This window comes from Trachurus trachurus (genome assembly GCF_905171665.1).
Source record: "Trachurus trachurus genome assembly, chromosome: 11".
Taxonomy (NCBI): domain Eukaryota; kingdom Metazoa; phylum Chordata; class Actinopteri; order Carangiformes; family Carangidae; genus Trachurus; species Trachurus trachurus.
The window spans coordinates 19,686,386-19,711,134 of record NC_139904.1 but is presented as its reverse complement, the minus strand read 5'-3'; the positions used below and the strand labels follow the sequence as shown (position 1 = coordinate 19,711,134).

The following is a 24,749-nucleotide window of genomic DNA, read 5'->3' as shown; positions in this document are numbered from 1 at the left end:
TTAACATATATGTAGTTCTAACTATTTTGGATTTCTTGTTTTGTGACCCTGACTGACCCATCCTCCTTTTATACTCCTAGAAGCCCATTCCTAGAAATCTGTCTTGGGATCATTTCTCTGGCAAACATTTGTTTACTACATGTTCATGAACTATAAATATCTGTACTCAGTGGTTTTTGTTTTCATCTTTCATTCTTGCATGCCATCTTTGTGCCACTGTGTTTATGTTGTAAACACACTGACACTTTCTTAGCAGAAAATTAATAATCTGTGGAGGAATTTGGAGAAATTAACATGTGGTCATATCCAGTGGCTAATAATGGGTACTGCCCCAGCATTCAGGACATGGTGTGAGACCACATAGAGCTTCTGGGTAAACTGTGTGCATAGCTGAGGGTGGTATGGCTGCGTTACCATCCCACACAGACCAAATAAGGCATATCTGTCTATCCAATGGGAGTGGTTAGGCCTGTCCCTCCCGATTGCGGACAGCTGAAACTCTGACATCCTGCCCCACCTACCCCCAAGTACACTCACACAACCCCCAATCGTGTACACACAGGCACCCCTCCCAGCCCTTGAGGCAGCTAAGCCACAAATCTGGGGCACTGAGGGGATGAAAAAGCTTATAAATGCTTCTGACCTAGCACCGGTGGCCAAGGGCAGCTAAAGCTTTCTCCGATCACCCTCATTTTCTGCTTAAATTATTAATTCATCCTTAATATATACATATATAAAGTCTCTTACAACCAGTTGATTCAGTGTGACACAGAAACAGGGTGATTTTTCCCCACTTAAACTTTTGTTTTGAAAGTTATCTCATAGTAGTTACGTCATTATTAAGGTGGTAAAACACGCGTTTAGCTGATAAGTAGTGCAGGTGTATGAAGGACGCGTCTTTCGATGGACTGGCCTAAATTTGTCGCATATCAGGTTTTGGTCACCTTTCAAGTCCTGCCATACACTGACCCGCAGGTGCTCAGTACGCATGCGCCTTTAAAAACTCTTTAAATACCCCAAGTCATCTGCCACAACAAAACATTCCGCTGTCAGCCAATTCACGGCTGTAGCCTACACAAGTAGTTACCGCCACACAGAGGCCGTTTCCGATACACGCAAAAATATTTACTTTTACAATACGGAACTTGTATTTATTAGTCACGATCGAGTGAGAGCAAAAAAAAAAAATTGACCCGGACTCGTTCAGGCTGTGCAGGGTGAAGTCGGGGGAGACGCGGCGGACAGGGGAGAGAGAGAGAGAGGAAAAACAAAAAAAAACAAAGATGGCTGTGTAGCCAGAGAGACGGAGCCCCAGCAGCAGAAGTGTCTGGAGCCGCGGCTGTGATCGCCGACACGTCCCCGTGAGTCCCGTGGACCAGTCAGCCAGTCAGTCGGTCGGTCGGTTTCGGTACCGGAGCAGAGGGAGGCACGGTTAGACGAGCAGCAGCCGAGCCGAGCCGAGCCGAGCTGAGCTGGGCCGCTGGTGCACACATCGTTGTAGCTAATCTGCTGTTGTCATAGCGAATAATAATAATAATCATAATAACGGCGTCGAGAGGCCATAACAACAACAACAGCAGCAGCAACAACAGCTGAGGGGACGCCTGGGTTGTTTTTGTTCAGCCTGGGCAGAGAGAGAGGAGGAGGAGGTGGTGGAGGAGGAGGAGGAGGAGGAGGAGGACCGCTGTGTTTGTGTCAACGTAGCTAGCACATAGTCTGCAGCTAGCTCCACTGTAAGTCTACTACTAAGCTAGTCAACGTTTAATTACATTTTTTGCACATGATCTTGTTCGATTTCCAACTTCCGACGTGTGCGGTAGCGTTATTAACAGTGATATCAATAATAAGTGAAGTCTCCGGTCCTGTCTGACAGCCTGCTGCCTGCTGCCGGAGCTCGGTGGCTAACGTTAGCCTAGCTGTCAGCTGACCGTTAGTTAGCCTGTGTGCTAACCCGAGCTAACACCTCCGGCTCACACGGCGTGGCGGTCGCGCCGCGGCGGGTTAGCGTTACATCTCGTAAATTTCCAGACAAGTCATCAACAACATCGTCGCCATCGCCACCATGTCTTCACCGGAAGAGAGAGACGTGGGCGTTGCGGCCGCCCCTGGCTCCTCCTCGGCCGGCCTGGGGGTCGGGGCCGTGGGGGCGGCCGCGGAGGCTGCGGCCGGGGTCGCCGCCATGCAGGAGGAGGTCGCGATACGACGAGAAGGGCCTGAGCCGGACCCGGACGAGCCGCCCAAGAAGAGGGTGAGGGTGCCCGAGGGAGAGTCAGGCAAGCTGGAGGAGAGACTGTACTCAGTGCTGTGCTGCACCGTGTGCCTAGACTTGCCCAAGGCGTCTGTATACCAGGTAAACATGGTGTCAATCATAAAACCCCCTCCCCCACCCCTCATAACCCCCTAAACCTGCCGTCAAACAACAGCAAAAACCAGCTGGAGTTCATACTAGAGGACTCTCCACCCACCCCCACACCCTATGTGTCCCTACTCCCTACCCCCTACCCCTCCTACAGTGTCAACCTGTTGAACGTGTTGGCCAGCTCCATGTATTTTTAGTGGTAGTAGATCCAACATAGGCCCAAGTGTCTATACTGCAAATGGAGCCATGTCATGAGGCTGTGACCGGACACACCCAGGGGCCTGGTGGTGGTCAGCTGTGCAGGCTCAAGTTCATAACATTATACTGTGAACTATCCTCAAATAACCCTCAGCAAAAGCCACATTCCCGACCCCCCACTCCCAGAATTCAAACATCCAGGGTCCAACAAATATCTAAAATGTAGTACATATATATAGAGATAGATAGATAGATATGTTTCCATCCCCTTCACCCCAGTGTTCTCCTTAATGGCCTCAAACTTCTCTCTTCAATGTCAAGTGAACACATTTGTAATTAATGATTGTTGAGTTAGTCTAAACATTTACATGCCCTGCTGTGTCATATGAACATTGATTAACAATATAGTGTAAAACACACATTAATATTCCCTCCACACGCGAAGCTTTAAACGCAGATACACAAAAATGTTTAAGAGAATTATAATCAATAAATAACATTAACATTACTCCTGTCAAGTCATACATCCTACAGAGAAACCCACACACTTACTGAATAAGTTATAATGTTGCTCTACTGTTGTTATGTGTCTCAAGCAACCATTGTTATAACTAGTTAGCTAAAATTAGATTAAGGAAATATACCTAGCTTTAGCCAAACATGTCTAATGGCCTTTCCCCCCTAAATTATGTGTTTTGATTTGGGTTTCAGCTACAGTCCAAAATTAGTCCCAGCTTCTTCATAAACACCTTCCCCAAATATCTATTTTGAAAGAGTCCTAAGTAATAGTCATCAGTATATCATAACCCCGTGTGACACATAATGCAGGTCGTAAGATTTTTCAAAAGAAAGTTTAAACATCGTATTCCAGTTTTTCACCTTCATCCTGCCACAGTATTTAGCTTTTATGGTGCGTTCCAGGCAACCCGTAACTCGTGTTTTTCCGACCTGTTACCCCCTGAACGTGCAATGGAACGGCAGTCAAACCCGTAACTTCCCACCCGTGAACTCTACCACATTACGACCTCTGACGTCACACAGCCCTCTTAATTATTATAGCAAGGTATTGCTCTAACGTTATTTATTTGCTAATGTTAACGCATTATTGGCACCAGCTCTAGTGTCAGTTAGTTTTCAGTGTATTAATCAATACAATATATGTTTCAAAAAATACAAATAATGTAAGATAAAAGGTATAACAGCTTCCGTTATCTCATGCGCTGTTCCCCATCCTCTGTTTCGCTCAAATGAGCCATGAGCCATTTGGCGATTGAAATGATGAAGAAGCACAAACTCCATACGGTTCGCCATGTTTGTTCAATTACATCTTGCTACCAAAATTCTTTGCGCTCAGACAATTTGGCGTAACTTGCCTGGAAGGCTACAAAGTCGTAAGTCGTGACTTTCGGGTTCAAAAGCCTGGAACGTACCATTATTCTCATTTTTAAAAATTCTGTTGTCTCTTAACTCACACGTTTTGTTTTATTGACCCATCTACCTTTCCTCCACCACAGTGTACTAATGGACATCTGATGTGTGCGGGCTGTTTCATCCACCTCCTGGCTGATTCTCGTCTCAAAGAGGAGCAGGCCACATGTCCCAACTGCAGGTAAACACAGTTGACCGGCGCAGACACTGCAGAGCACTTCCTGAGCAGGGCACGGAGCGGCTACTTAGTCCAAATCAGCAGCAGCTGGGTACTTAACTTAATAACTGTGGTCACAGGGCTGGATGTGAGCATCGCTGTGTACCATTACATCAGACTTGATTTTAATATTTTAATAAAAATGCATACAAGTGTTTCCAGAAAAGCGTGTCGTACTGTGCACATACACTTCAGAGTCAGAGAATTACTCGAGCGGCTAAATAATTTAGAGGAAATATACATTTTGTCAAATTAAGTAACATTGCTCTGACATAAATGATTTGACAGTTTTCTTTCTGCGTTATGAACTCTGTAATACTAAGTGTCGTTTACACACTCTTTTTTTTTTTTTACTTCAGCATTGATCATCTGTGTTTTAGGCACCGGAAAACAATAACGGGTTAATGAGTTTCTGTCAGTACTATATGTCGAAATTGAAATTACCACCAACAATTGACGGAAATATAACAGAACTTTTCTCCTGCCCAGACAGCTACTCTTGGATTTGCATTGTTCACAAACTTGTATGAGCATACTGTGCATACCCCAAATATTGTATGCATGCCACTGCACTGAGGTGTGATTGGTGTTTTTTTTGGTGTTTGTGTAGGTGTGAGATCAGCAAGAACCTGTGCTGCAGGAACCTGGCGGTGGAGAAGGCTGTCAGTGAGCTGCCGACAGAATGTACCTTCTGCCTAAAACAGTTCCCCCGCTCCAGCTTAGAGAGACACCAGAAAGAGGAGTGTCAAGACAGGTATACGCCTCACACACACTCACACACACACACACACAACACAGGCAAACTCACAAATTCACTAAAAAGCCAGAGAAAAAAAAGATCCCAATAGATGAAATATACCATATTTAGATTCACGTGTAAAAACAATCGAAAGTGTCTCAAAATCAGTTGAAACCGTCAAATTAAAACGGCCACAGATGATTAATTCAACTGACAGAAATGAAACGGAAACTTTAAATAGAAGCTGCACACATATGGACGCCACCTAAATGATTAAATCACCAGAATGATTTATACATGCGTGTGTGTGTGTGGTGTGTGTGTGTGTGTGTGTGAGCGTGTCTTAACTCAGCACATTGGCCTGTCACATGGGGTTAATTTGGGGAAGACAGAGGAGCGTGTGACGTGCGACTTCATGAGGGGGAAAAAAACGACTGATGTGATTACAGACTGTGTGTTTTGTTGCCTGCTTGAATTTGCATGCACAAAATCCTATGGGGTTGTTGCCATAGCTACAGGTGACCCTGCTTAGGACAGCTGTGTCTGTGCTGGCGTTGCCATGACAACTGACATGGCAGTCACCAGGTGTTTTTTTTTTCTTTTTTTGTTGGTCAGGTCGGGCAGAGAACTGAGCCGGCCTCCTGCGAGGACCCGGTTGCTTTTGACAGGAACACGGTGTTGCTGTCACGTGTTTGAGGCTGGGGTGAAACTTAACATGAAGCTCCGTGTTTAATATCGCAGAGGTTACAGTGTGTGATTACAGCTTTTTTTTTTTCTTTTTTTTTTTTACAGTATTCTGTCAAAGTAGTTGAAATGTCTTCAAGCGAAATGCTAAATCTATCGCAGCAACGTATATGTGAAAAACATCAGTATGGTTGTAATTACCATCAGCTCACTACTAGAGCTAACTAGTACCTTTCACATGCGTAAAACCTCACCTTTACATTAATATAGTAGCAGGCATTCATTGAAAAGCACCTATACCTGGCATGTAATTGATATGAATCCACGTTGGGCTCCGAGTGAACACGTATCATTAGAGGACGGTTAATTAGCTTCAGTTCGCAGCCTGGTTTAATTAGTACCTTTGATATTATTAGTACCCTCCACTCACTGCAGGAAAGTACATACCGGTGAATTCTTTGCAAAGCACATCACATCTATACAAAGCCACGTCTCTCCTTCCTCCAAGTTTTTTCCTCTTAATTCACTTTTTTTTACATTGTGTTGCCAGGGTGACGCAGTGTAAGTACAAGAGGATCGGCTGCCCTTGGCAAGGTCCCTTTCATGAGCTGCCAGCACATGAGAGCGAGTGCTCCCATCCCACCAAGACCGGCACAGAGCTGATGGGAATCCTGGGAGAGATGGACCAGAACCACCGCAGAGACATGCAGCTCTACAACACCATCTTCAGCCTGCTCTGCTACGAAAAGATCGGCTTCACAGGTACACGCATTAACATAACAGAGAGATGAGTGGAGCGCAGAAATATGCCTGTGAACTCTAAAGAGAGATTACCAGAGGAACTGGTAACTATATAATTCCCCCTGCTCCCTGACTCTCCACCGCTCTTTCCCGCCCACTTACGACCAGTTTGCCTGTTTTTAAAAAACTTGTCTTCCACTCGTGTGTCCATCCAGAGGTGCAGTTCAGGCCGTACCGCACTGATGACTTCATCACTCGTCTGTACTATGAAACACCACGCTTCACTGTCCTCAACCAGACGTGGGTGCTGAAGGCCCGCGTTAACGACTCCGAACGCAACCCCAACCTCTCCTGCAAGCGCACACTCTCCTTCCAGCTCATCCTCAAGAGCAAGGTACGTGTTCCTCCTCCTCCCCGGCCGACTGTGTTTATTTTTAAAGTTTTCAGGGCTGAGGATGCATCACTGACCACACGTCTGTGAAAGTTTGGAAGTGAGCTGAGCTGATGATCGCTTACACAACGGCCATCATCACCTGTGCCGCTGCTCAATTCTGATCAGGCCATCGATAAACGTGCACTCCTCACTTAAACCCCGACTTTTACAATAAGACTTTTCCTCTCGTACCAACAGTTAATAACATTGTGACAGTGAGCGATGTGGCGGTGGGAAACCAACAGAACTGTCCAAACAACACATGATAGCTGATATAGGATAGTAGGATTTTACTTAAGTAGGACACATCGATCTCATTAATTAGAGCTGTGACTGAAGATTGTTTTGATTATTGGTTAGTTTAACAATTACTTTCTATGCTAATTGTTGGGTCTAAAAAAAAAATCCTACAGCTGAAAGTCGCAAAAAATGAACAATAAATCAATTATGAGTAGGGATGTCACAATTATAAATTTTCTTGGTATGATTATTGTCAGAGAAATAATCACTGTATTACGATTATCACGATTATTATGCATTAATTAATTTCACAACACTATGAATGTGTAAAATCAAATATAGTCAAAATATAATTACATTACTCATTGTTTACACAAAATATTTCAAGTATCTATTAATATATGTCCATGATGGCTTTTTTTTTTTTTATTAAAAATGACACGCTAACATTTCAATTCCTACCAATTCAATGTTACGTTAGTTAAATGGACCAGTATCTGAACATTTACCTTTATTTTGGCGCACATCTGCCGATAAGGTTCCAACATCATCTTTTTGGGAAAGTAACGATATTTAGGAATCTTTACGATCAATTAATTGTGGCGTTTAATACAAGTAATCGTAACATCCCTAATTATGGGAATAGCTGCAGATTAATTTCCTGTTGGCAGAATGATCAGATGTATACGTTGCGCCTGCTCAACCCAATGAGCTCTACGACACCCCGATCATCTCCGATTTCTGCCATAGAAACCAAAAAATGTTGGTGTCAAAGCGCCAACGATGTTTGAGGCGATTCAAACATTTTTGCCGTTACACAGTTTGTCTTCCAGAGGGCAGCGACAGGTTTGACGCTCAGCTGAAATTCCTTCGTACACGTCTCGGCTGCTAGAGTGTCGTACATTGTACAGTAGTGTGGGTCTGGGGCTCTGCACTCATAACGCTGTGTGTGTGTGTCTGTGTGTGTAGGTGAACTCGGCCCTGGAGTGCTCCTTCCTGCTGCTGAAGGGGCCGTACGACGACGTGCGGATCAAGCCCGTCATCCACCACCACTCCTTCAGCAACGACACCAACGAGACCGAATACGTCCCCCTGCCGATCTCCGACTCGGTGGAGTGCAACAAACTGCTGGCCGCCAAAAACATCAACCTGCGCCTGTTCATCTTCCAAGTCCAAAAATAAAAGAGTGAGTGAAGAAGAGGAGGAGGAGGAGGTGGAGAAGGAGGAGGAAGATGGAAAGGACAAGGAAGAAGAAGAAGAGTGATGGAGGACGAGGGGCTGAGAGAGAGAGAGAGAGAGAGAGAGAGAGAGAGAGAGAGAGAGGGTGTGATGAAGATTAAAGAGAGACACCACTGAACCACTGATACCTCTTAACACCTACACCTACACACACACACACACACAAATACACACACACACACACACACACACACACACACAAATACATGCACACGCACACTCACACAGACACACACAGTCACACAGGGTACACACACACACACACACACACACCACTAATTACACTTACCTCCTTTTACAAGATAGTGAGACCCCTTGCTTGCTTGGTTGGGGGGGGGTGAGCTGTGAGTTGCTATGGAGATGGGTGGGCATTGATATGGGATGGAGGGTGGGGTGAAACCTGCGACGGCACAGGTGGGGCCGGGGGTGTCAGGTGGCTCGGTCGTGACCTTTGACCCCCTGACACCCACAGCCAAAGGTAGCACACACACCGACCAAAGCAGGATTTGCTGGGTGCGTTTGTTGTGTGTGTGTGTGTGCGTGCGTGTGTGTGTGTGTGTTAGTGTGCGAGCGAGGCCGACAGACAGAGAGAGAGAGAGAGTTAAGCGGAGTGCGGCCCACACTCTGCTTACATGTTCAAATGTCCCAACACACGTGATAATGTGAAAATAGAGCGTCTGACTCTACTGAGCTGTTCTGTGGACATGTGAAGGGACGTTGAGGGCATGATTGTGTGTATGAATGTGAGCTGTGCGTATGCGTGTGTGTGCGCGCGTGTGTGTTTTCCCCCTCCCTTTATACAGTTTCGTCACCAGTTTCCTTCTGTCTTGGCAAAACTTCCCTCTTTTGTGTCTCAGACTTTGCCAGAACAGACGAAGAGACGGCGTCCCCCACTTTAACCCTCTTTCTACCTTTCAACAAGAGGAGAGACGGCCTGGCTGCATGCACATTTTAGTTCTTCAACCTATTCCTCCAGCTGTGGTTATATTTAACCTTCGACACTACTATGATTTTTATTTTCTCTTAACCCTAAATATTTAAGTACCTGTGAACCTTTTTTCTCTTTAGTTGGGTTTTAGTGTGCAAACAGCTGCCTGTGTGTGCGTGAGTGTGTGTGTGAACAGATCATAACTGTGTGATTCCTGTAAACGTGTCCTAATGTGAACCAGAGTTACGAGCGTTGGAGTACAGAACCAGCAAGACTGGAATACCAACAATCCTCCAGGGGCCCCAGGTTCACCGCTCATCACTTGTAGGACTGCCAACTATTTTAGGTATTGATTGACTGCACAGTATTTCCTCAATTATGTCGGGTAGGAAATGTCAAACTGTAGTAAAAACAAAAAAAGAAAAGAAAACAGAACAGAACAGCAATTACCATTCAACCGTAGATTTGTTTCAAATTCAGGATTCAGGTGATCACATCTGTGAAGCTGGAGTGGCAGGAATAATGAATCTCGCTGATTTTGTTTCAAAGTTGCTTGATTGTAATTTGATTCGTTTGCCACTACAGCAGCCAATCAACATTAATATGTAATCTAATGGATGTGTGTCAACAACTAGGTCCAACACCTTTTATTGTTTTTTATATTCTTCTCATATGGTGCAGTTTTATCGTTCTATTTTAAAAATGTTTTTATCCAACAGTTTCGTTCGAAGATGTTCTTAATCTCCACATAGTTATCACTGCAAATATCATTTCCTGCCGTCATGACAGGAGGTCAGTGATGCATCTTGAGCCTGGGAAACAATGACTCTATTTTTTGTTTTGCCATCAAAGTGAAGAATCAGCAGCCTCCGTCTGAAACTAACAGTGTTTATAAAGCAGGTGAACCCTGCTTGTGTTGGATTGAAATCAGATAATCACATAGAGACACAAAGAAAAACAAAAACAAAACCTGGGGCCTGGTTGTGTTTCCAGTCTGAGAGACCGGCTCAGATTCTGGGTCTTTGTGCAACGTATAATGAAGCCTGATGGGAACCTGAACACCACAGGAGCCCGGCCAGGCTGATCCGGCCGCGGGGACGAGACGACGAGTCAACAGCAGCGACGACGAGGGAGTGAGACACAAACTGAGAGAGAGCGCAGAGTCCAGGGGCGCTCTGGACTCGTTTGTGCGCTCGGAGCTCCACGGCTCTCTGGAGAGAGGACTCTTCTGGAAGATCAGACAGTGGATGTTGACGGATGATGTGTCTGTTTGAGTGAGTGTGTGTGTGTGTGTGTGTGTGTGTGGCAGGGGTGGGGATGGGGGGTTTTACCTTACCACAGTGACATATTAGTGTTAGACTTTCTTGAACGAGAACAAGAAGATGTTACTTAAAGTAGATTCTACTGTAAAGCAGATAGATCTCTCTCCTCCTGACCTCTACTTCCTGTATTTCTGTGTTTTAATGCTTTGTCTCTATGCCAGTGGACTCACTCATCTCACTATGGCTGTACATGTGCCTTTTATTAAAGATCATGGAACCTGCTCTGCTGCTCGTGTGTGTATGTGTGTGTGTGTGTGTGTCTGAATGTAGAAAGGACAAAAATAGAGCCGGCTTTGCGAAACCATCGGTCGGTATAAATTATGCATTCGGCACCGCAGTTATGAAATCTAAATTTAATTTTAAAGCCTAGCGTGGATGATGGATATGTTTCATTGAATTTGATAGGGGGGGAGAGAATATGAATCAATTTCAGTTCAAAATGAAATTACCCAGCATCAGGACAATAACACATTGGCTTATCAGTTGATGCTTGCATGAAAGTGAAAGTAGTTTCATCACAGTGGTGTAAAATGTTGCCTGACACAAGACTCAAAAGAGGAACCGTTTCATACAATAGTGTCCCTGTGTGTTTGTAAAGACTAATTTAAATGTGTTTAGCTGGACATTGATCAGTTTATTTGACTAAATGTTGATATTTGCTAGAGGAGAAAGAGCTCAGGTGTGAATACCACCTCACTGTCACTGTCACTTAGATATTATTATAGGAACAGCTGCACTTCTGCTGTGACCAGGCCAAATGATCTGCTTGTCTCTGGGTCTCTGGACATTGTTTTCATGTTCATGAAGCTGAAGTGATTATTTGTCAATCCAAACAAAATTTATCAGCAAAAAAATATGATCAATGTTCACTCACATTTTAATAATGAGTAAAAAAAGAAGAAAAAAGTCAAATTATAGTTTCTAAATGTGAAATGTGCAGCATTTTCTGGTTTAAACAATGAATTAATTGTGATGATGATGATCAGATGAAACAATACAGGGAACTGCTGTTGCTTCATCACAAACCCCTGAGAGTGTGTGGTTGGGTCTTCACAAAGGGGGAAGTAACCAGTGGTGAAATGACCTGTTTGGCTTCATGCGTCAGGACAATGTACTGAGAGTGTTTGAGCAGGAGGGGGCACTAAAGTCTTTAGGTGGAAATTCACCAGTGGCTTTATTGGGTATGGTAACTGGAAATGTTCTTTTCTATTTTTGTAAATCGTAACAGATGTCATTCGACTTGAAATGTAAAAGCCTGAAGAGTCACTCTCCTGCTTTAAGGCTCTTTGTGTCCTGATAAAACCAAAACAGACTCAAACTGAATCAAACACAACAATGTAACATATTTCACTGGCTCGTTATTCACACGTGACAGTCGTCTCCCATTTATGAACTCAGTGGAGCCTGCTTCTGTTTCAGTAGATCCTCATTTAATGCACTTTATTTCCTGTATCTCTTCACAGCTACATCAGCTCCCATTAGCATCATCATCATCATCATCATCATCATCATCATCAGACATAAGACGCATAGAGAGCCAGGATGAAATAATTCAGTCATAGGACTTTATTCTCTTCACACAGTGCATTTCCTTAAAACACAATATATAATTTAATATCAATATAAAACTCCATTTGTGTATATAAATTATGCATTCAATACAGCAGCTCTGATATATACTATTAAGCTTTGGTACAGTGGTACATTTATATATGTGAGTGGGTGTATGTTGTGGATGTGTGTGTGTGTGTGTGTGTGTGTGTACATGCTTGTGCGTGTGAGCGATGTGCCCTGCAGGCATCATCTGGAAGAAGGCGGGTGTAGGCGAGTATGGTGGGGGCTGGAGGTGGGGGGATATGGTGGAAAGAAAAAGGTGTTAAGCGTGTGATGAATTCACGCAGGAACCAAAGTATCGTCGCTCCATCCACCGAGGCGTCGTCAGTACTGCGCGCTCCAGGCCGGAGCGCTGAGGTTGGTGCAGCTGGGAGGATGGCAGCCGCCGTGGTGGGAGGGGGAGGGCACCACGCAGCAGTACCCCGCCTCCCCCCCGCTCACCCCGCTCACTACTTTATTTTGGGGATAGGGCATTGAAACGCCTCCCTGCAGAGGAGACGGAAAAAGAGAGAAAAGTTGGAGCGAGGTTTCTGGCACAACTTCTACGCAACTCCAGCGAAAGAACAACTGTACTGAACATTTCCCTCCTTTGACTTTGACAGAGGAATCAAACCTCTGATCGCTCTGGGGTGTACCTACCTGGACCATGCTACACTGATGAGAGGCCATTGGTGAGTAGTTCCCCAGCACCGCCTGCGCCTGTGTGAGGGAAGACTGCTGCACCCCCACGGTAGGGGCGTAACCTGCTGCAAACACACACGTACATACAAACATTAGCCGCAGTTACGATCACTCACAGTGATTTAGTTTGTGTGAGAAAAGAAGCCACCAGTAGGCTTCACACATATTAGTAATAAATATACACACAGCTCCAGACTAACTTTTTTTTTTTTACTGGAAGCACAGTGGCCCCTAGTGTAAACTGAAAATTTAGGGGCACAAATTGACTTGCAAAGCAAATTTTCACATTTCCTTTTCATTTATGATCCTCATGCAGATTGTCCTGCCACCTGTAATGACAGAGTCCAGATTCTTTGATTGTTAAAAAAAAAAAAAAACAGTAAATTTACTGGTTGCACATGTGCAAGTAGATGAAAAAATTACTTGCACTGTCTCAAATTTTAGGGGCAAAATGCCCCCAATTAGGGGCAGTCTGGAGCCCTGATATGTGTATAATGTGAAGCTGACATGCAGCACGAACAACACATTCTGATATAAGAGAAGGCAAATGTTACAAACATAGTTTATTTGTTAATGAGTAAATATAAAAATGAATGCAGTAAACAATATTTAACATGGACATGTTATACTTTATATCGTCTCTGGTTGGATACATATCTTTATTGACAACCTTAAAAAACACATTTGTAATTCTGTTCCAGTGTCACTAGTTTGAGTCTTGTATAATGACAGTTATTTGTTTTAGTTTATTTTGTAAACACACACTAGTGCGCTGTGAATTTTGCCAGGTGACAGTGTTGAGGTGTGTGTGTGTGTCTTCTTGGTCTTTACCCCTGTGTTGAACAGAAGCCGCAGGAAAAGAGACCGGTTCACTGTGAGACCCTCAGACTACATCTCTGACAGTGTAACGGCCCCCTTCTCTACTGCCACAGTCTGCGCCCTTTCAACCGTTACACGCACACGCACATGCACACACAACACACACACACACAGATGGGAAGTACCTGTTGGTTGTGCTATTTGGCTGTGCATGTGCTGGCTGGGGGAGACGGGCCTGCATCCATGCTGAGGTGAGGTAGGGTACTGGCCGTAGTAATACATAGGCACCTGGAGGGAAATAAAAATGCTCCTATTAACATAAAAAATTAAATTCCTCTTTTAAATTGCAGGATAATTCTGTAAGTAGTCAGAAAAAAGGTGCGATAAATGTGTGTGTCTTCCCACCTGAGGTGAGGGCTGGCAGTAGCTGGGGGGGTTGGGAGGGGGAGGGGGAGGAGCTGCATAGATGTAACCCTGACTGGGAGGATAGAGGGGCGGGGCTTCACCCGTCGACTGACAGTTCACTGTCACGTGGCCGAACTGCGACGAGAGGTCTTCAATCTGTAGGTCAGGAGAAAGGAGGTCAACACACACGCATACACACAAACAGATGACCGTCAACACACACACACACACACACACACACACAGAACTGCAGCGCTGTGCGGAGATACATACTGCGGGGTATGGCTGTGACGGAGAGACAGGCAACATTTGCGGAGCTGTGTAAGAGACAGACGAGTACTGAACCACCTGCGAGAGACGGAGACACGTGGAGACAGAGATAAAGACACAAACAGTGACATGTATGTGCTGCACCACGAACATGTCAACCGCTTCCTGCTGTGTGTGTGTTTGTGTGTGTGTGTGTGTGTGTGTGTGTGTGCTACCTGCTGCTGCGGTTGCTGCTGGGAGGGAGAGCTGTGCAGCTGAGTCTGGCTCCTGATTGGCTGCTGCTGGCTGTCTGGGGGGATGTACACTGCAGGGGTCCCATCGGGGTTCAGGAAAGGCTGCCCTGAGAGGTCGAAGGGTTGACTGTGATGAATGTCTGTGTGTTGTGTTACTAAAATCTCTCTGATATGTGTGTGTGTGTGTGTGTGTGTGTGTGTGTGTGTGTAACGTACCAGTATGTGGGTTGACTAATATGCTTCCTGGTGGGATCCCGTTCTCCATGATGAAGGCAGAGCTCTGAGTCTGCTCCTCGATGATGGGAGGAGAGGAGGAGTGGGGATAAGGGGATGGCAGTCTGAACAGAGTGATTGTGCCTGAGAGAGAGAAATAAAAGATAAAGTGTAAGAGTAGGGGAAGTAGAGGCACATAACAAATTCACTTCAACATCTCAATCTGATAAAGAAAAGAAGAAAAAAAAAAAAAAACACCACACTCCACACCTGTCTGTGCTAAAAAAAAAAAAAAAAAAAAATACTGAGTGTTGCCCCTCAGCACAGCTCTCAGTGATGATGTATGTTTCTTCCTGAATATGCGAAGAAGTCTGGAGGTGTTGTGTGAAAATTTACAGCTATGGTGTGAAGATTCGTGGTTTGGGTTAAATTTTCACACCCTGAGCAACTTCCACTGCTTTTTCGTTAATTAACGCTGCAAAATTAAAAAAAAAAAAAAAAAAAAAACATTCATCGTTTATAAACAGCATTTTTCCCAAGTGGTGGTTTGGGTGATGAAGTCTGAGGATAAGTTTGCAGGTGTAGAGGTGTCGCACCCATGATGAATGAATTTGCACGTTGAAAAAGTGACATACGAGGCGATAAAAAAGAGAAAAAGTAAAAAAAAAAAAAAGTCGCTTATTATTCTGACGCCATGTTTATAAAAAGACGCACCTGCACCTCGCGCCTCCCAGCTGTTGTTGGCAGGTTGACGGGTTTTCGAGGCGGGACTCGTCCACTGGTAGGAGGAATCGGTGCTGTCGGTGCTGCTCCAAGGTCGGGGGTCGTTGCTATAGCGACAGTCGGTCTCCGTGCTGCTCTGCCTGCTGCTGCCCGTCCAACTGGAGCCCGAGCTGTCGCGGCTCCCCCTGGTGAGACACGTCCAGAATTATCCCACGGCCTTATTACGGCTGCCATTTATACGTGAATGGGCGACAGAAATCGCTTCCACGCCTGCTCACGTGTCACACATAACGAAGCACGGAGGGTTTTATATTCAACATTCATGAATGTAAAATCTCTATAAAAACTTCCCCTGGTTATTTCCATTGAGAACGGCAGAAACTCTTGCGCCCTGACACACACACACACACACATACACACACACATAAAAAACTAGGTCTCTCTGTTTCCACTGCAGATCCTGAACAGCTCTGTGCCAGGCAGGCTGACCAGATTAAGATGATAAATGACTACACATCTGCGCAGAGGTCTACCTGAAGAGCTGCCTTCTCCTCTGGGTCTCAGCATATGGATTGTACTCCTCCGCAGCCCTGCACACACACACACACACGCAGGGACATATATTAATGTTCTCATCTAAATATAATAAGCTGAAAAGGCACATGGAGAAAATACACTGCAGGCAAGGTTACCTGGTTTCTGCATGGCCGCTCTCCTGGGTGCAGAGTGGCTGTAAAAGAACAGCAGAGAAATTAGTGAGTCTCCTCTTTGTCTCTGTGTCACGTCTGCCTGTCTGTCTGTCTGTCTGTCTGTCTGTCTTCCTCCGTCTCTCCCGTCTCACCTCTTTGTTAAAGATTCGGTCTCGCACTCTTTGGTACTCCTCCTCCCGCTCCTCCATTGACTTGCTTTGCTTCTCCCGCAAGGGGTGGAGTCGGGTCTGCGAGGAGAGAAACAAGAGCAGGTCAAATCGCTGATAGGATACGATCAATGTCAATTATAGAAGAAATCCCAGAGAGACAGCGCCAGCTATAGACATATAGGAGGACCGACGTACCTGGTCGTCCGAGCTGCTGTCTCGCTTCAGAATAGTTTTCCAGCAGCTGATTTCTTCTACTTTGTCCTTGTGTACCTTGTCCACAAAACGCTGCTCTGGTCTTTGTAGACAAACAAGTGGAAAAAAGAAGAAGAAAGAAAAAAACCTCATAAGTCCACGATAAAAGGCAAAAGGATTCAGATGCATATACTCACAGATACATTATGCATGCTTACATGCGTGTGCCGCTGGTCCTGTTGATGATGACAGACTTGCCTGTCTGGTCTACATTGTGCTCCATGCCAAAGTAGGCCGCCACCCGATGGACCAGCATACGGTGGTAGGATGACATGTGAGGAAACTTCTTAAAGGGGCTGAGAGAGAAAGGGAATGGGGAAAGAAGTGCAAAGAAGAGAGAGGTAGGATGGGAGAAGAAGAAGTGAGTCAACGGTGGGGAGAGACAGAGGGAGGAAGACAAAGATAGAAAGAATGAGGGAGTGACGAAAGTGGGAGGGAGGAAGGTGAAAGTGAGAAAAGCGGCGGAGAGGGAGAGAGAAGGAGGGAGACTGAGACTGGGTGTATTTTTTGGCTTCAGTCCAGTTTCATCCCCTGTGGTCTAAACACACCCACACTAACACAACGGACTCAATATATTGACCATAACACTAAATGGGCTTTATGGACACAACTATAATATACGAGCTGAAAACACAATTCACATCAGAATGAAAACTGGGTTGAATCTTTTTACCCTTTAGCCGACATACGCGTTTTATTCATTTCAGCACTTTTAAATGGGTAAAAAGCACAATGAGGAACCAAGGTTATGTCCTCTCCTTCACACGCTGCTTCACATACACACACACACACACACACACCTATTGCTGGTGATGAAGTCGATCATGTCCTGCTCCAGTTTCAGCAGCATCATGCGGTCTCTGGGGTTGCTGTTGAGGGTGTCGACGATAAACTGGTGCAGGTCAATGCCGGTGGAGTCGGTGTACTCCACGCTGGACTCTGCCAGCGACAGAAGGCAGAAGGGATGTGTTACAGAGTCAACAGAAATAAAATAAAAAAAACCCTCACTGCAATATTTAACACCTCAGGAGAACTGCATCTAAATAGTGGCACCGTGTTCTGCTTTATTACATTTTGTGTGATTTCTCCTTCCTCTTCTTTATGAGACATCAATCACACACACACACACACACACACACACACACACACACACACACACACACACACACACACACACACACATAGACACACACAAATACCTTTGGACAGCGAAGGTTTCTTTGGATCAGGGCTTTTCTCCTGCTCTTCCTCCTTACAGGAAGTTCTCTCATTGTCGTGGCAGCTGGATGAGATGTTTGTGTCTGGAGTTGCCTGAGAGAGAGAGAGAGAGAGAGAGAGGAAAATGAAGAGCGACTGGGTTGTGGTGATGATGATGATGATGATGATGATGATGATGATGATGATGATGAGGAAGAGGAAGAGGAGGTGGATGATAATGAGTGTGTTACCTGGATTTCTTCAGGTGGTGAGAACTCCTCGCACACAGCCTTGCTGCGAACTAACTTTCCTTTAGCCTGAAACACACACACACACAGCAGCAATATTACAAATTCATAGAACGTATTGCAATCGATATTTCCGTAAGAATGAATAATGAGAGGCTGAATTATTTTAGCTTACCTTAACTTTTTTCTTTGGTTGCACCTGGGTACACTGTTTCTGCAAGTGAAGACACAATTTGTCATGAAGCGAGCATGTGAGCGCTGCTGCTGCTGCTGCTGCTGCTGCTGCTGCTGCTGGTCGGTGCATAATTTTCAATAGTACATTAGTACTGTAGGGCTCTTTGTTTGTGTCGCTTACCTGCTGCTCCAGCTTCTTATCGTCATGGTGACACACGTCGTCGTCCTTTTGATCGCAGAGGGGCAGACTCGGCGGAGGGGAAAGGCAGCCGGTGACGTCGCACGGCGTCGCGTCGCAGGGCTTCAGGAGGACATTTGCACTTTCTGTAGCGGCTTCAGTCATCCTGCTGAACGACGCCACACACACTCAGACAGTCAGGCTGCGTGTTCATTTGTATACTTAACTGCTATGTAAAAAAATAAAATAAAATCTTGGTTCTTGCATTTGCATGAGTGTGTGTGTGTGTGTGTGTGCGTACGTGCGATGCGGCCCCTACCTATCGAGAGTTGTTTACTGTTGAGCCTCACAGGTGAATGATGAGGTCATATATCCCATGTTCCCAGAGGGCGGCCAGAAACACAATTATCCTCTCTCCGCCTGTGCTCGCCTTCTCCACTGTTTCCCTCTCTGCCGGCTCTTTACTGGTCACTGGGAAATAGCCTGAAGAGATTGAAAAAAAAAAAAAAAACGGTGTTAGTGGTCGCTGTACAAGAGAAAAAACCCTACACACCATTTCACACTCGTATCAAACAGTTGCCGGAGCATAAAAGCATGGCTGCTGGAAAAGACATCAAGTAGCTCAGCTTATGTGTGTGTCTGTGTATCTGTACGGCTGTGTGTGTGTGTGTGTGTGTGGGTGTGTTAATGTCTGTCTAGGCTTCCCAAATGCTCTCCAGGCTTGACGGTTAATTGCTGCTTTAAGTGTATTACAGTAAGTGTGCCTGTGCATCTGTGACGGTAACATGTAGGCCTGGTGCTTGGACGATGTGGTATTTGCTTGTGTATTTACGTGTGTGTAGCTCATGTAAACGCATGTCTGGTGTGTGTGTGTGTGTGTGTTTGTGTGTGGGTGTGTCGGTTTGAGTGTGTCCTCGAGCTTTTCTTAGAAACAGCAGCTGTGGAGACTATCATCCGATCCGCCAGCACTGATATTCCCAGAATGCCAAGCTGAGTCTGTGATCCCAGCGGTGAGAATATTGCAGAGACCAAAGAGATAGATAGACACGCACACACACACACACACACCAAACACACACACACACACACACACACAGGAGGAAGTGACATTCCACCATCTTCTCCAAAGGGCCGACTGCGTTCAGCGGGGACACATTGCACTGTAACACATCGCTCTAGGGGACGCTTATTCCTGTAACACCTGGGACAGAATAACGAGCTCAGAGAGGATGCTGAATCCCATAGCATGGTTATTTAACACCCGACTGGAGATAATAGCTGTTTTGTTTTTTTTCTAAAAAAGGGTCCCTGTCAGTCCATGTGCAACCAAAGTGGTGTTTACTTCCTATACCGCCTCAATGAAACACAATACATGACAGCAGCACTTCCACCCACAGAAATATTCTGAGTGGAGAAGAGAGGCGTCTCAAGTCTTTGCATGTGTTGCTATGTGAATATCTTTAGCAGAATTAATACGATATGTGGTGCCTTTATGAGGGAATTAAATCAGACTATAATTCAGTTGGTTGGCATTAATGGTTTCAGTGGTTAACCTCTAATGAAATTAGGTAGTGATGTCATGACCACAAATGTTTTTTTAATGATCTGTATAGATGGTTGTATTGATAATTGTTCCAACCACAATGAAAAGACCATTTTACATGAGGGTTTATATTTGATATCTCTTAGTTGGGGGCTCACCATGTATCGAAAAGGAAATTATTTTACTGATCGTCAATTCTTTTTTTCCAGGCAAAAATGTCAACTACATTTTCCCACGTTTCTCCAATTTGAAAACGTGCCGCTTTTTCTTTGTTGATTGTAATATCTTTGCTGTTGAGAAACTAAATATTAAATTTGAGTTCTGGTAAATTGTGAAGCGTCTCTGACATTTTATTCATGGTAATTAATGGAGAAACTAATCGCCAGATTCATAGATAATAAAATTACTCTGTTGTTTTTAGAGCAGGAAGCAGCCAACAATCAGTATCTTCTGTTTTAGCATCGTTCTGGTCCACTGCAGTCTCGGGAAGAGGCAACGGTCCGGAGATATAAAAACACCCTAAAGGACATAATAAGTTGGAAAGCTCCCTGATGTGCTGTTGACAAGGTTTTTTTGCTGAGGTGTCCTCTAAGCAAGCAGACCAGCTCCACCTGTGCTGAACTGTATCTGACCTCAGACAGAGGGAGGGGGCTGGAGGAAAAAAAAAGGGTACACGTCCTTTAATCAGGACAATCAAAGAGAAATGTGTGTAAAATAAGAGAAAGCCGCTGCTATCGAACTGTATGAGAGCTTTGACTCCACAGCAATCAGGAAAGAATGGGAGCACGGCCGAAGGAGACAGAGAGGAAAACGAATGACACAGGGCAGATACACTACAGAGGAAACAAGATGAATGGGAGGCGAGGGAAGCGAGGGATGAGGAGAGATGAGGAGACAGTCTGCAGGGACTTTAGAGGTGAAGAAGGGTGAAGGAAGAAGGCGCTGGAGAAAGAAAAAAGTGAGGAATTAGTGATAGAGAGGCTTGCAGGCAGCGCAGTCTGTCTCCGGGCTTTTCAGCCGACGGCCGTGAAGAGGGGATTTGAGTGGAGCTACCAGTTTTTGAGCTGAGCGCTGCAGAAGCGGCCGGCCGCCCGGGGAGAAGGTGTGACACGATCATTAGCGCGTGACGGATGGCGGCGGGAGGCAGGGAGCGCCAGTACCCGCTACATCATCATCCATCTGCTGCTCTCCTCCAAGCCTCCAGCCTCGGAGCCACTTACTCACCAGGACACCTTTCTTCTGCAGCCAAAAGCTGCCTGGCTCATCTACACTGACACACACAAGGCAGGCCAGTGGGAAAACATCCAAAAGCTACTTTAGATGGCCATTGTCAGCTGAAGCAAGTTATATTAAGTCCTTAAGTCCGGCACAATCCAGCTTGTAATTAAGACCACTGAAAAAAATCTGTCTCTGAATAGCAGGACTATAATTATCAGTGGTAGCTGCATTGCCACTGAGCTCTATCATTGTACAACTGTGTGAGTGGGGTTTTATTCTCCTGCTCTCTCCACTTGTGGGGCATTTATTTGCACATTTTGCCATCTCAAGTTTTCTATCATGTGTTGTTTTTTTTGTATTTGCATCTATCCATCTCCAGAAACTCCATCGCCTCTGGTCACAGAAAGCCGGTGTTTGTGTTTTGTCTCTGAGGTTGCGCCTGAATTTAAAATGTGATTTTGTTTTCTCTCTCCCTCAGCTCGGAGCTCATTAGGAAATGATTCAGCAGGAGACTAAAAACCAAGAGAGCAGGTCTCTGGTTTGCAATAATAATTGAGAATTTTCTAGGCAAACTCAAAGAGCCCTGAGCACTTTGTTTATCCTTAATATGCACAGACTCTGCCCCCAAGCCTCTATTTGGGCTGCTTTTCTTTTCTTTTTTTTTATACTATATAGATTTTTTTTTCTTTTCTGATTCTTTATGTATTGCTGTATCTTCTGGGCTTGCTGCACATTCACAGCGGAAATCCTCTCCCCCCCTCTCTCTGTCTGGGCAGGTTTTATTTTATCTCCATGCTGCAGCACATTTAAGTCAAATAAAAACAGGTCATGAATTATTTCACCCTCCACTTTAAGACAAGCGACAGTACAGAACAGAAAGTAGGCTACTGGTGAAATTTAGGTTAGATCGTCCTTTGAGTTTTCAGCACCTGGGCAGCCACAACAGACGCCAAAGTGACTTGTGGGTGCGACAGCTGTGTGTTGCTCTGCAGCTGAGCTCAAACCTGAGCTGGAGGAGGAGGAGGAGGAGGGGTGGAGGTGGATGTGGGGGGGGGGGGGGGGGATACCTGCATGTGACACATAATAAAGAGATGGGTTTTAAAGGGCTCATTCACACTAAATTATGCTATCTCACACATTGGTGGTGGGATCTGGACCGTGTAGCAGCAGCAGCAGCAGCAGCAGCAGCAGCGATCACACGTTCACGGAGGATGTGGTGGTGGGGAACAGACTACAACAAACAGGTGTCAGGCTCGTGTATAGCTATAACTCCGTGGCATCCTGTTAACCCACATAATGAGACCGACCAATGGCAGAGCTCGACCGGGAAAGTGAGGTCTACTTTGGGGGGGACAGGAGGACCTGGATGGGTGGTGAATGCGGAGAGGCAGTGGGAGCTGTGTCTGTCCGTCTGTCTATGTGTGTGTCGCATTACTGTGACCCGGGCTAAGCTGAAAACACCGGGCTATTTTTACACCGGACCCGGGCGGGGAGCGGACCTCCTGCTCCGGGACTTCACCGCGCTGTCAGCTGCATGTGGAGACACGGACACACACAGCAGGAGGGGCTGCGCCGCGAGTCCCACCAGTGTTTTATACAAACTGTGACAGAAAACGACTTTTCATCCGAGGAAAAATATGAGAACTGACAACTTAAATCGCCTTTAAACTCAAATTACTACTCTCAAAAACACACATAGCCTACAAGCGCAACCGGTAATATCACGAGAGAGAGGTAACGATCCTAAAACACCGAGTTAAAAAAAGAAAAAGAAAAAAAAGAAAAGAAAAGAAAAAAAAGTGTCCGCTTTATCAGAGTAAAAAAAATAATTAACACGTAACAGTTAAATATAAAGCTGAAGATGATCAACTTGTCCAACACATTAGGTGACCGTCGTCATTCATTCAGCGCTGTGTCGCTGACGGTTCAGCCCGACGGCGGAGCTCCGTCCGGGGCGCAGTTAGCTAGTTACACCGGCGCCTCCTGTCTGTCCGGTAGCCGCTTCTCACCGCCGACTTTCGGCTCAATTATCCACAATTTCCCGGTGGTCAAGACTCTAGTGTGTAGCTGTTGTTTTACATCAGCCCACTTCCACAGCCCGGTGTGTGTGTGTGTGTGTGTGTGATGTTTGATGTGTCAGGGTTTGGCAGAAAAACACCAGCAAGAAGACAGCGTCGACGTCACCACCGGAGTGACCGTTAGTAATCAAGCTAATCGAACGACCGTCACCGCGCGGAGAGTCCGTTATCTTACCGTTAGCTCACGTCGCTCTCGCCCTGTTGCCTCCGCGGGCTCGTGCCGGTGTAGCCTGCTGCCTCCCGGTCGCCGGAGCGTCTGTTGACTGTGAGGTCCGTTGTTGCTCCTCCTCCGCCTTTTGCCTGTCTGTCGGAGCAGGAGGGAGCAGGGGAGGGGGTAGAGGAGGGAGCAGGAGGAGGAGAGAACAGGGAGGCGGGGAGAGGAGGGGGGAGGAGGAGGGGGGCGACAGGCTCGCGCTGAACCCTGAGCCACGCGCCCACACACACGCGAGGAATGCACGAGAGCCATAGCTCCACCAGGAGCAGCAGCAGCAGCAGCCCACTGAGTGGTGTAGTCTGTGATACTCAGGTATACTCAGTGTACCCACTGAAAATTCATTAATATTTCAGTATACCCACTATAACAAAACTATCCAACCCTAGTCTATGTGATACAGGCATGAACAGTGTACCCACCGTCCCACCCACCTAAAAAAGCAGTACCCACTACAACAAATCAGACTACACCACTGGCCCCTGTATCTCTGTCCCCTCCTGTACCTGCTGTCTCCGTCCTCCATCTACCGCAGCCACCGGACAGACAGACACAGGAGAAAGTGTCTCCTCTTCTTACGCCTTTAGCAAAGTTAAACTACTCCTCTTTTATGCAGTGGTGGGATGTAAGTACTGTACTTAAATTAAGTACGAATCTGAGTGTTCTGCTAAAACATGGACGGATTATGGGACAAAAACAGGTAGATTCGTCGGTGGTCCTTTGGGGTCTCCCCTTGAGGTCATTATTATGTCTTTGTGGTCATTATATGTCCATTTGAGGTCGACCCCATGTGGCTGACCTCTGTGACCCCATGGGTAACTGGGTCTGTGCATAGTTTGCCCCTTCAGTTATCCATCCTTATTGGTAGGTCTATTACATTGCTATGGAGATTTTTTTTTTAAATTATTGTAGTATTGCTAATTTTTGAAGGAATACTTCATTCAGTGCTGCTATTGTACTGAAATAATAAAGAAAACTGGCCAAATTAAGTCACAGTGACTAAACAAACACCCTTAAATTGGAAAACATAAATTTCTATTAACAGAACAGTTTGCAGATTAGTGTGAGAGCTGCCATCCTCCATCTGCTACCTTGAAACCTAAAATTACTCCTGAGGATGAAGAACTGTTTAAAAAAACAGTGGATGTCATATCATTCAGGCAGTAACTCTTGGCTCTTATGATTCAGTAGCCTGTATACTTTATGTCCAACAGGCAGCAATTAAACATTCTGTATACAGAATATGGATTTAATTAATAATTAACTGCACTGCCAAAGCACTACTTTATATCGTTCAATGTTTCA

At 45.5% G+C, this 24,749-nt stretch overlaps 2 protein-coding genes across 4 annotated transcripts; one reads left to right on the top strand and one right to left on the bottom strand.

Annotated features, from left to right (window-relative positions):
• Positions 1–1,052: 1,052 nt before the first annotated feature.
• On the top strand, positions 1,053–9,694 carry zftraf1 (zinc finger TRAF-type containing 1). 2 transcript variants are annotated; one of them, XM_083982408.1, is made up of 6 exons: positions 1,053–2,248; positions 4,072–4,166; positions 4,813–4,956; positions 6,176–6,387; positions 6,582–6,760; positions 8,009–9,694. In XM_083982408.1, exons 1-6 carry the CDS (start codon positions 2,063–2,065, stop codon positions 8,219–8,221), a joined length of 1,029 nt encoding a protein of 342 aa, XP_083838534.1. In that variant the 5' UTR covers positions 1,053–2,062; the 3' UTR covers positions 8,222–9,694. The 2 variants fall into 2 exon arrangements, with proteins under 2 accessions (XP_083838534.1, XP_083838533.1); XM_083982407.1 differs by having other exon boundaries at positions 1,053–2,350.
• A 2,061-nt stretch (positions 9,695–11,755) lies between these two features.
• arpp21 (cAMP-regulated phosphoprotein, 21) lies at positions 11,756–23,514 on the bottom strand. 2 transcript variants are annotated; one of them, XM_083982113.1, is made up of 20 exons: positions 23,409–23,514; positions 18,714–18,877; positions 18,398–18,560; positions 18,218–18,256; positions 18,046–18,111; positions 17,797–17,908; positions 17,398–17,536; positions 16,756–16,893; positions 16,541–16,640; positions 16,328–16,423; positions 16,179–16,216; positions 16,020–16,076; positions 15,478–15,671; positions 14,767–14,907; positions 14,533–14,657; positions 14,321–14,395; positions 14,048–14,203; positions 13,828–13,930; positions 12,782–12,888; positions 11,756–12,628 (listed from the first exon to the last, which is right to left on the bottom strand). In XM_083982113.1, exons 3-20 carry the CDS (start codon positions 18,557–18,559, stop codon positions 12,467–12,469), a joined length of 2,010 nt encoding a protein of 669 aa, XP_083838239.1. In that variant the 5' UTR covers position 18,560; positions 18,714–18,877; positions 23,409–23,514; the 3' UTR covers positions 11,756–12,466. The 2 variants fall into 2 exon arrangements, with proteins under 2 accessions (XP_083838239.1, XP_083838238.1); XM_083982112.1 differs by having other exon boundaries at positions 11,782–12,628; positions 18,398–18,563.
• Positions 23,515–24,749: the final 1,235 nt, after the last annotated feature.

What these genes read in the sequence shown, in the direction of transcription:
- arpp21 (XM_083982113.1), bottom strand. Translation starts at nt 18,559, where the DNA reads ATGACTGAAGCCGCTACAGAAAGTGCAAATGTCCTCCTGAAGCCCTGC. An exon ending in ATTAGTCAACCCACATACTG is followed by an intron (nt 14,658 to 14,766) that starts GTACGTTACACA and finishes TCGACCTCTCAG; the next exon opens with GGCAGCCTTTCCTGAACCCC. An exon ending in CCAAATAGCACAACCAACAG is followed by an intron (nt 12,889 to 13,827) that starts GTACTTCCCATC and finishes GTGTGTTTGCAG; the next exon opens with CAGGTTACGCCCCTACCGTG.
- zftraf1 (XM_083982407.1), top strand. Translation starts at nt 2,063, where the DNA reads ATGTCTTCACCGGAAGAGAGAGACGTGGGCGTTGCGGCCGCCCCTGGC. An exon ending in GCCACATGTCCCAACTGCAG is followed by an intron (nt 4,167 to 4,812) that starts GTAAACACAGTT and finishes GTGTTTGTGTAG; the next exon opens with GTGTGAGATCAGCAAGAACC. An exon ending in AGCTCATCCTCAAGAGCAAG is followed by an intron (nt 6,761 to 8,008) that starts GTACGTGTTCCT and finishes CTGTGTGTGTAG; the next exon opens with GTGAACTCGGCCCTGGAGTG.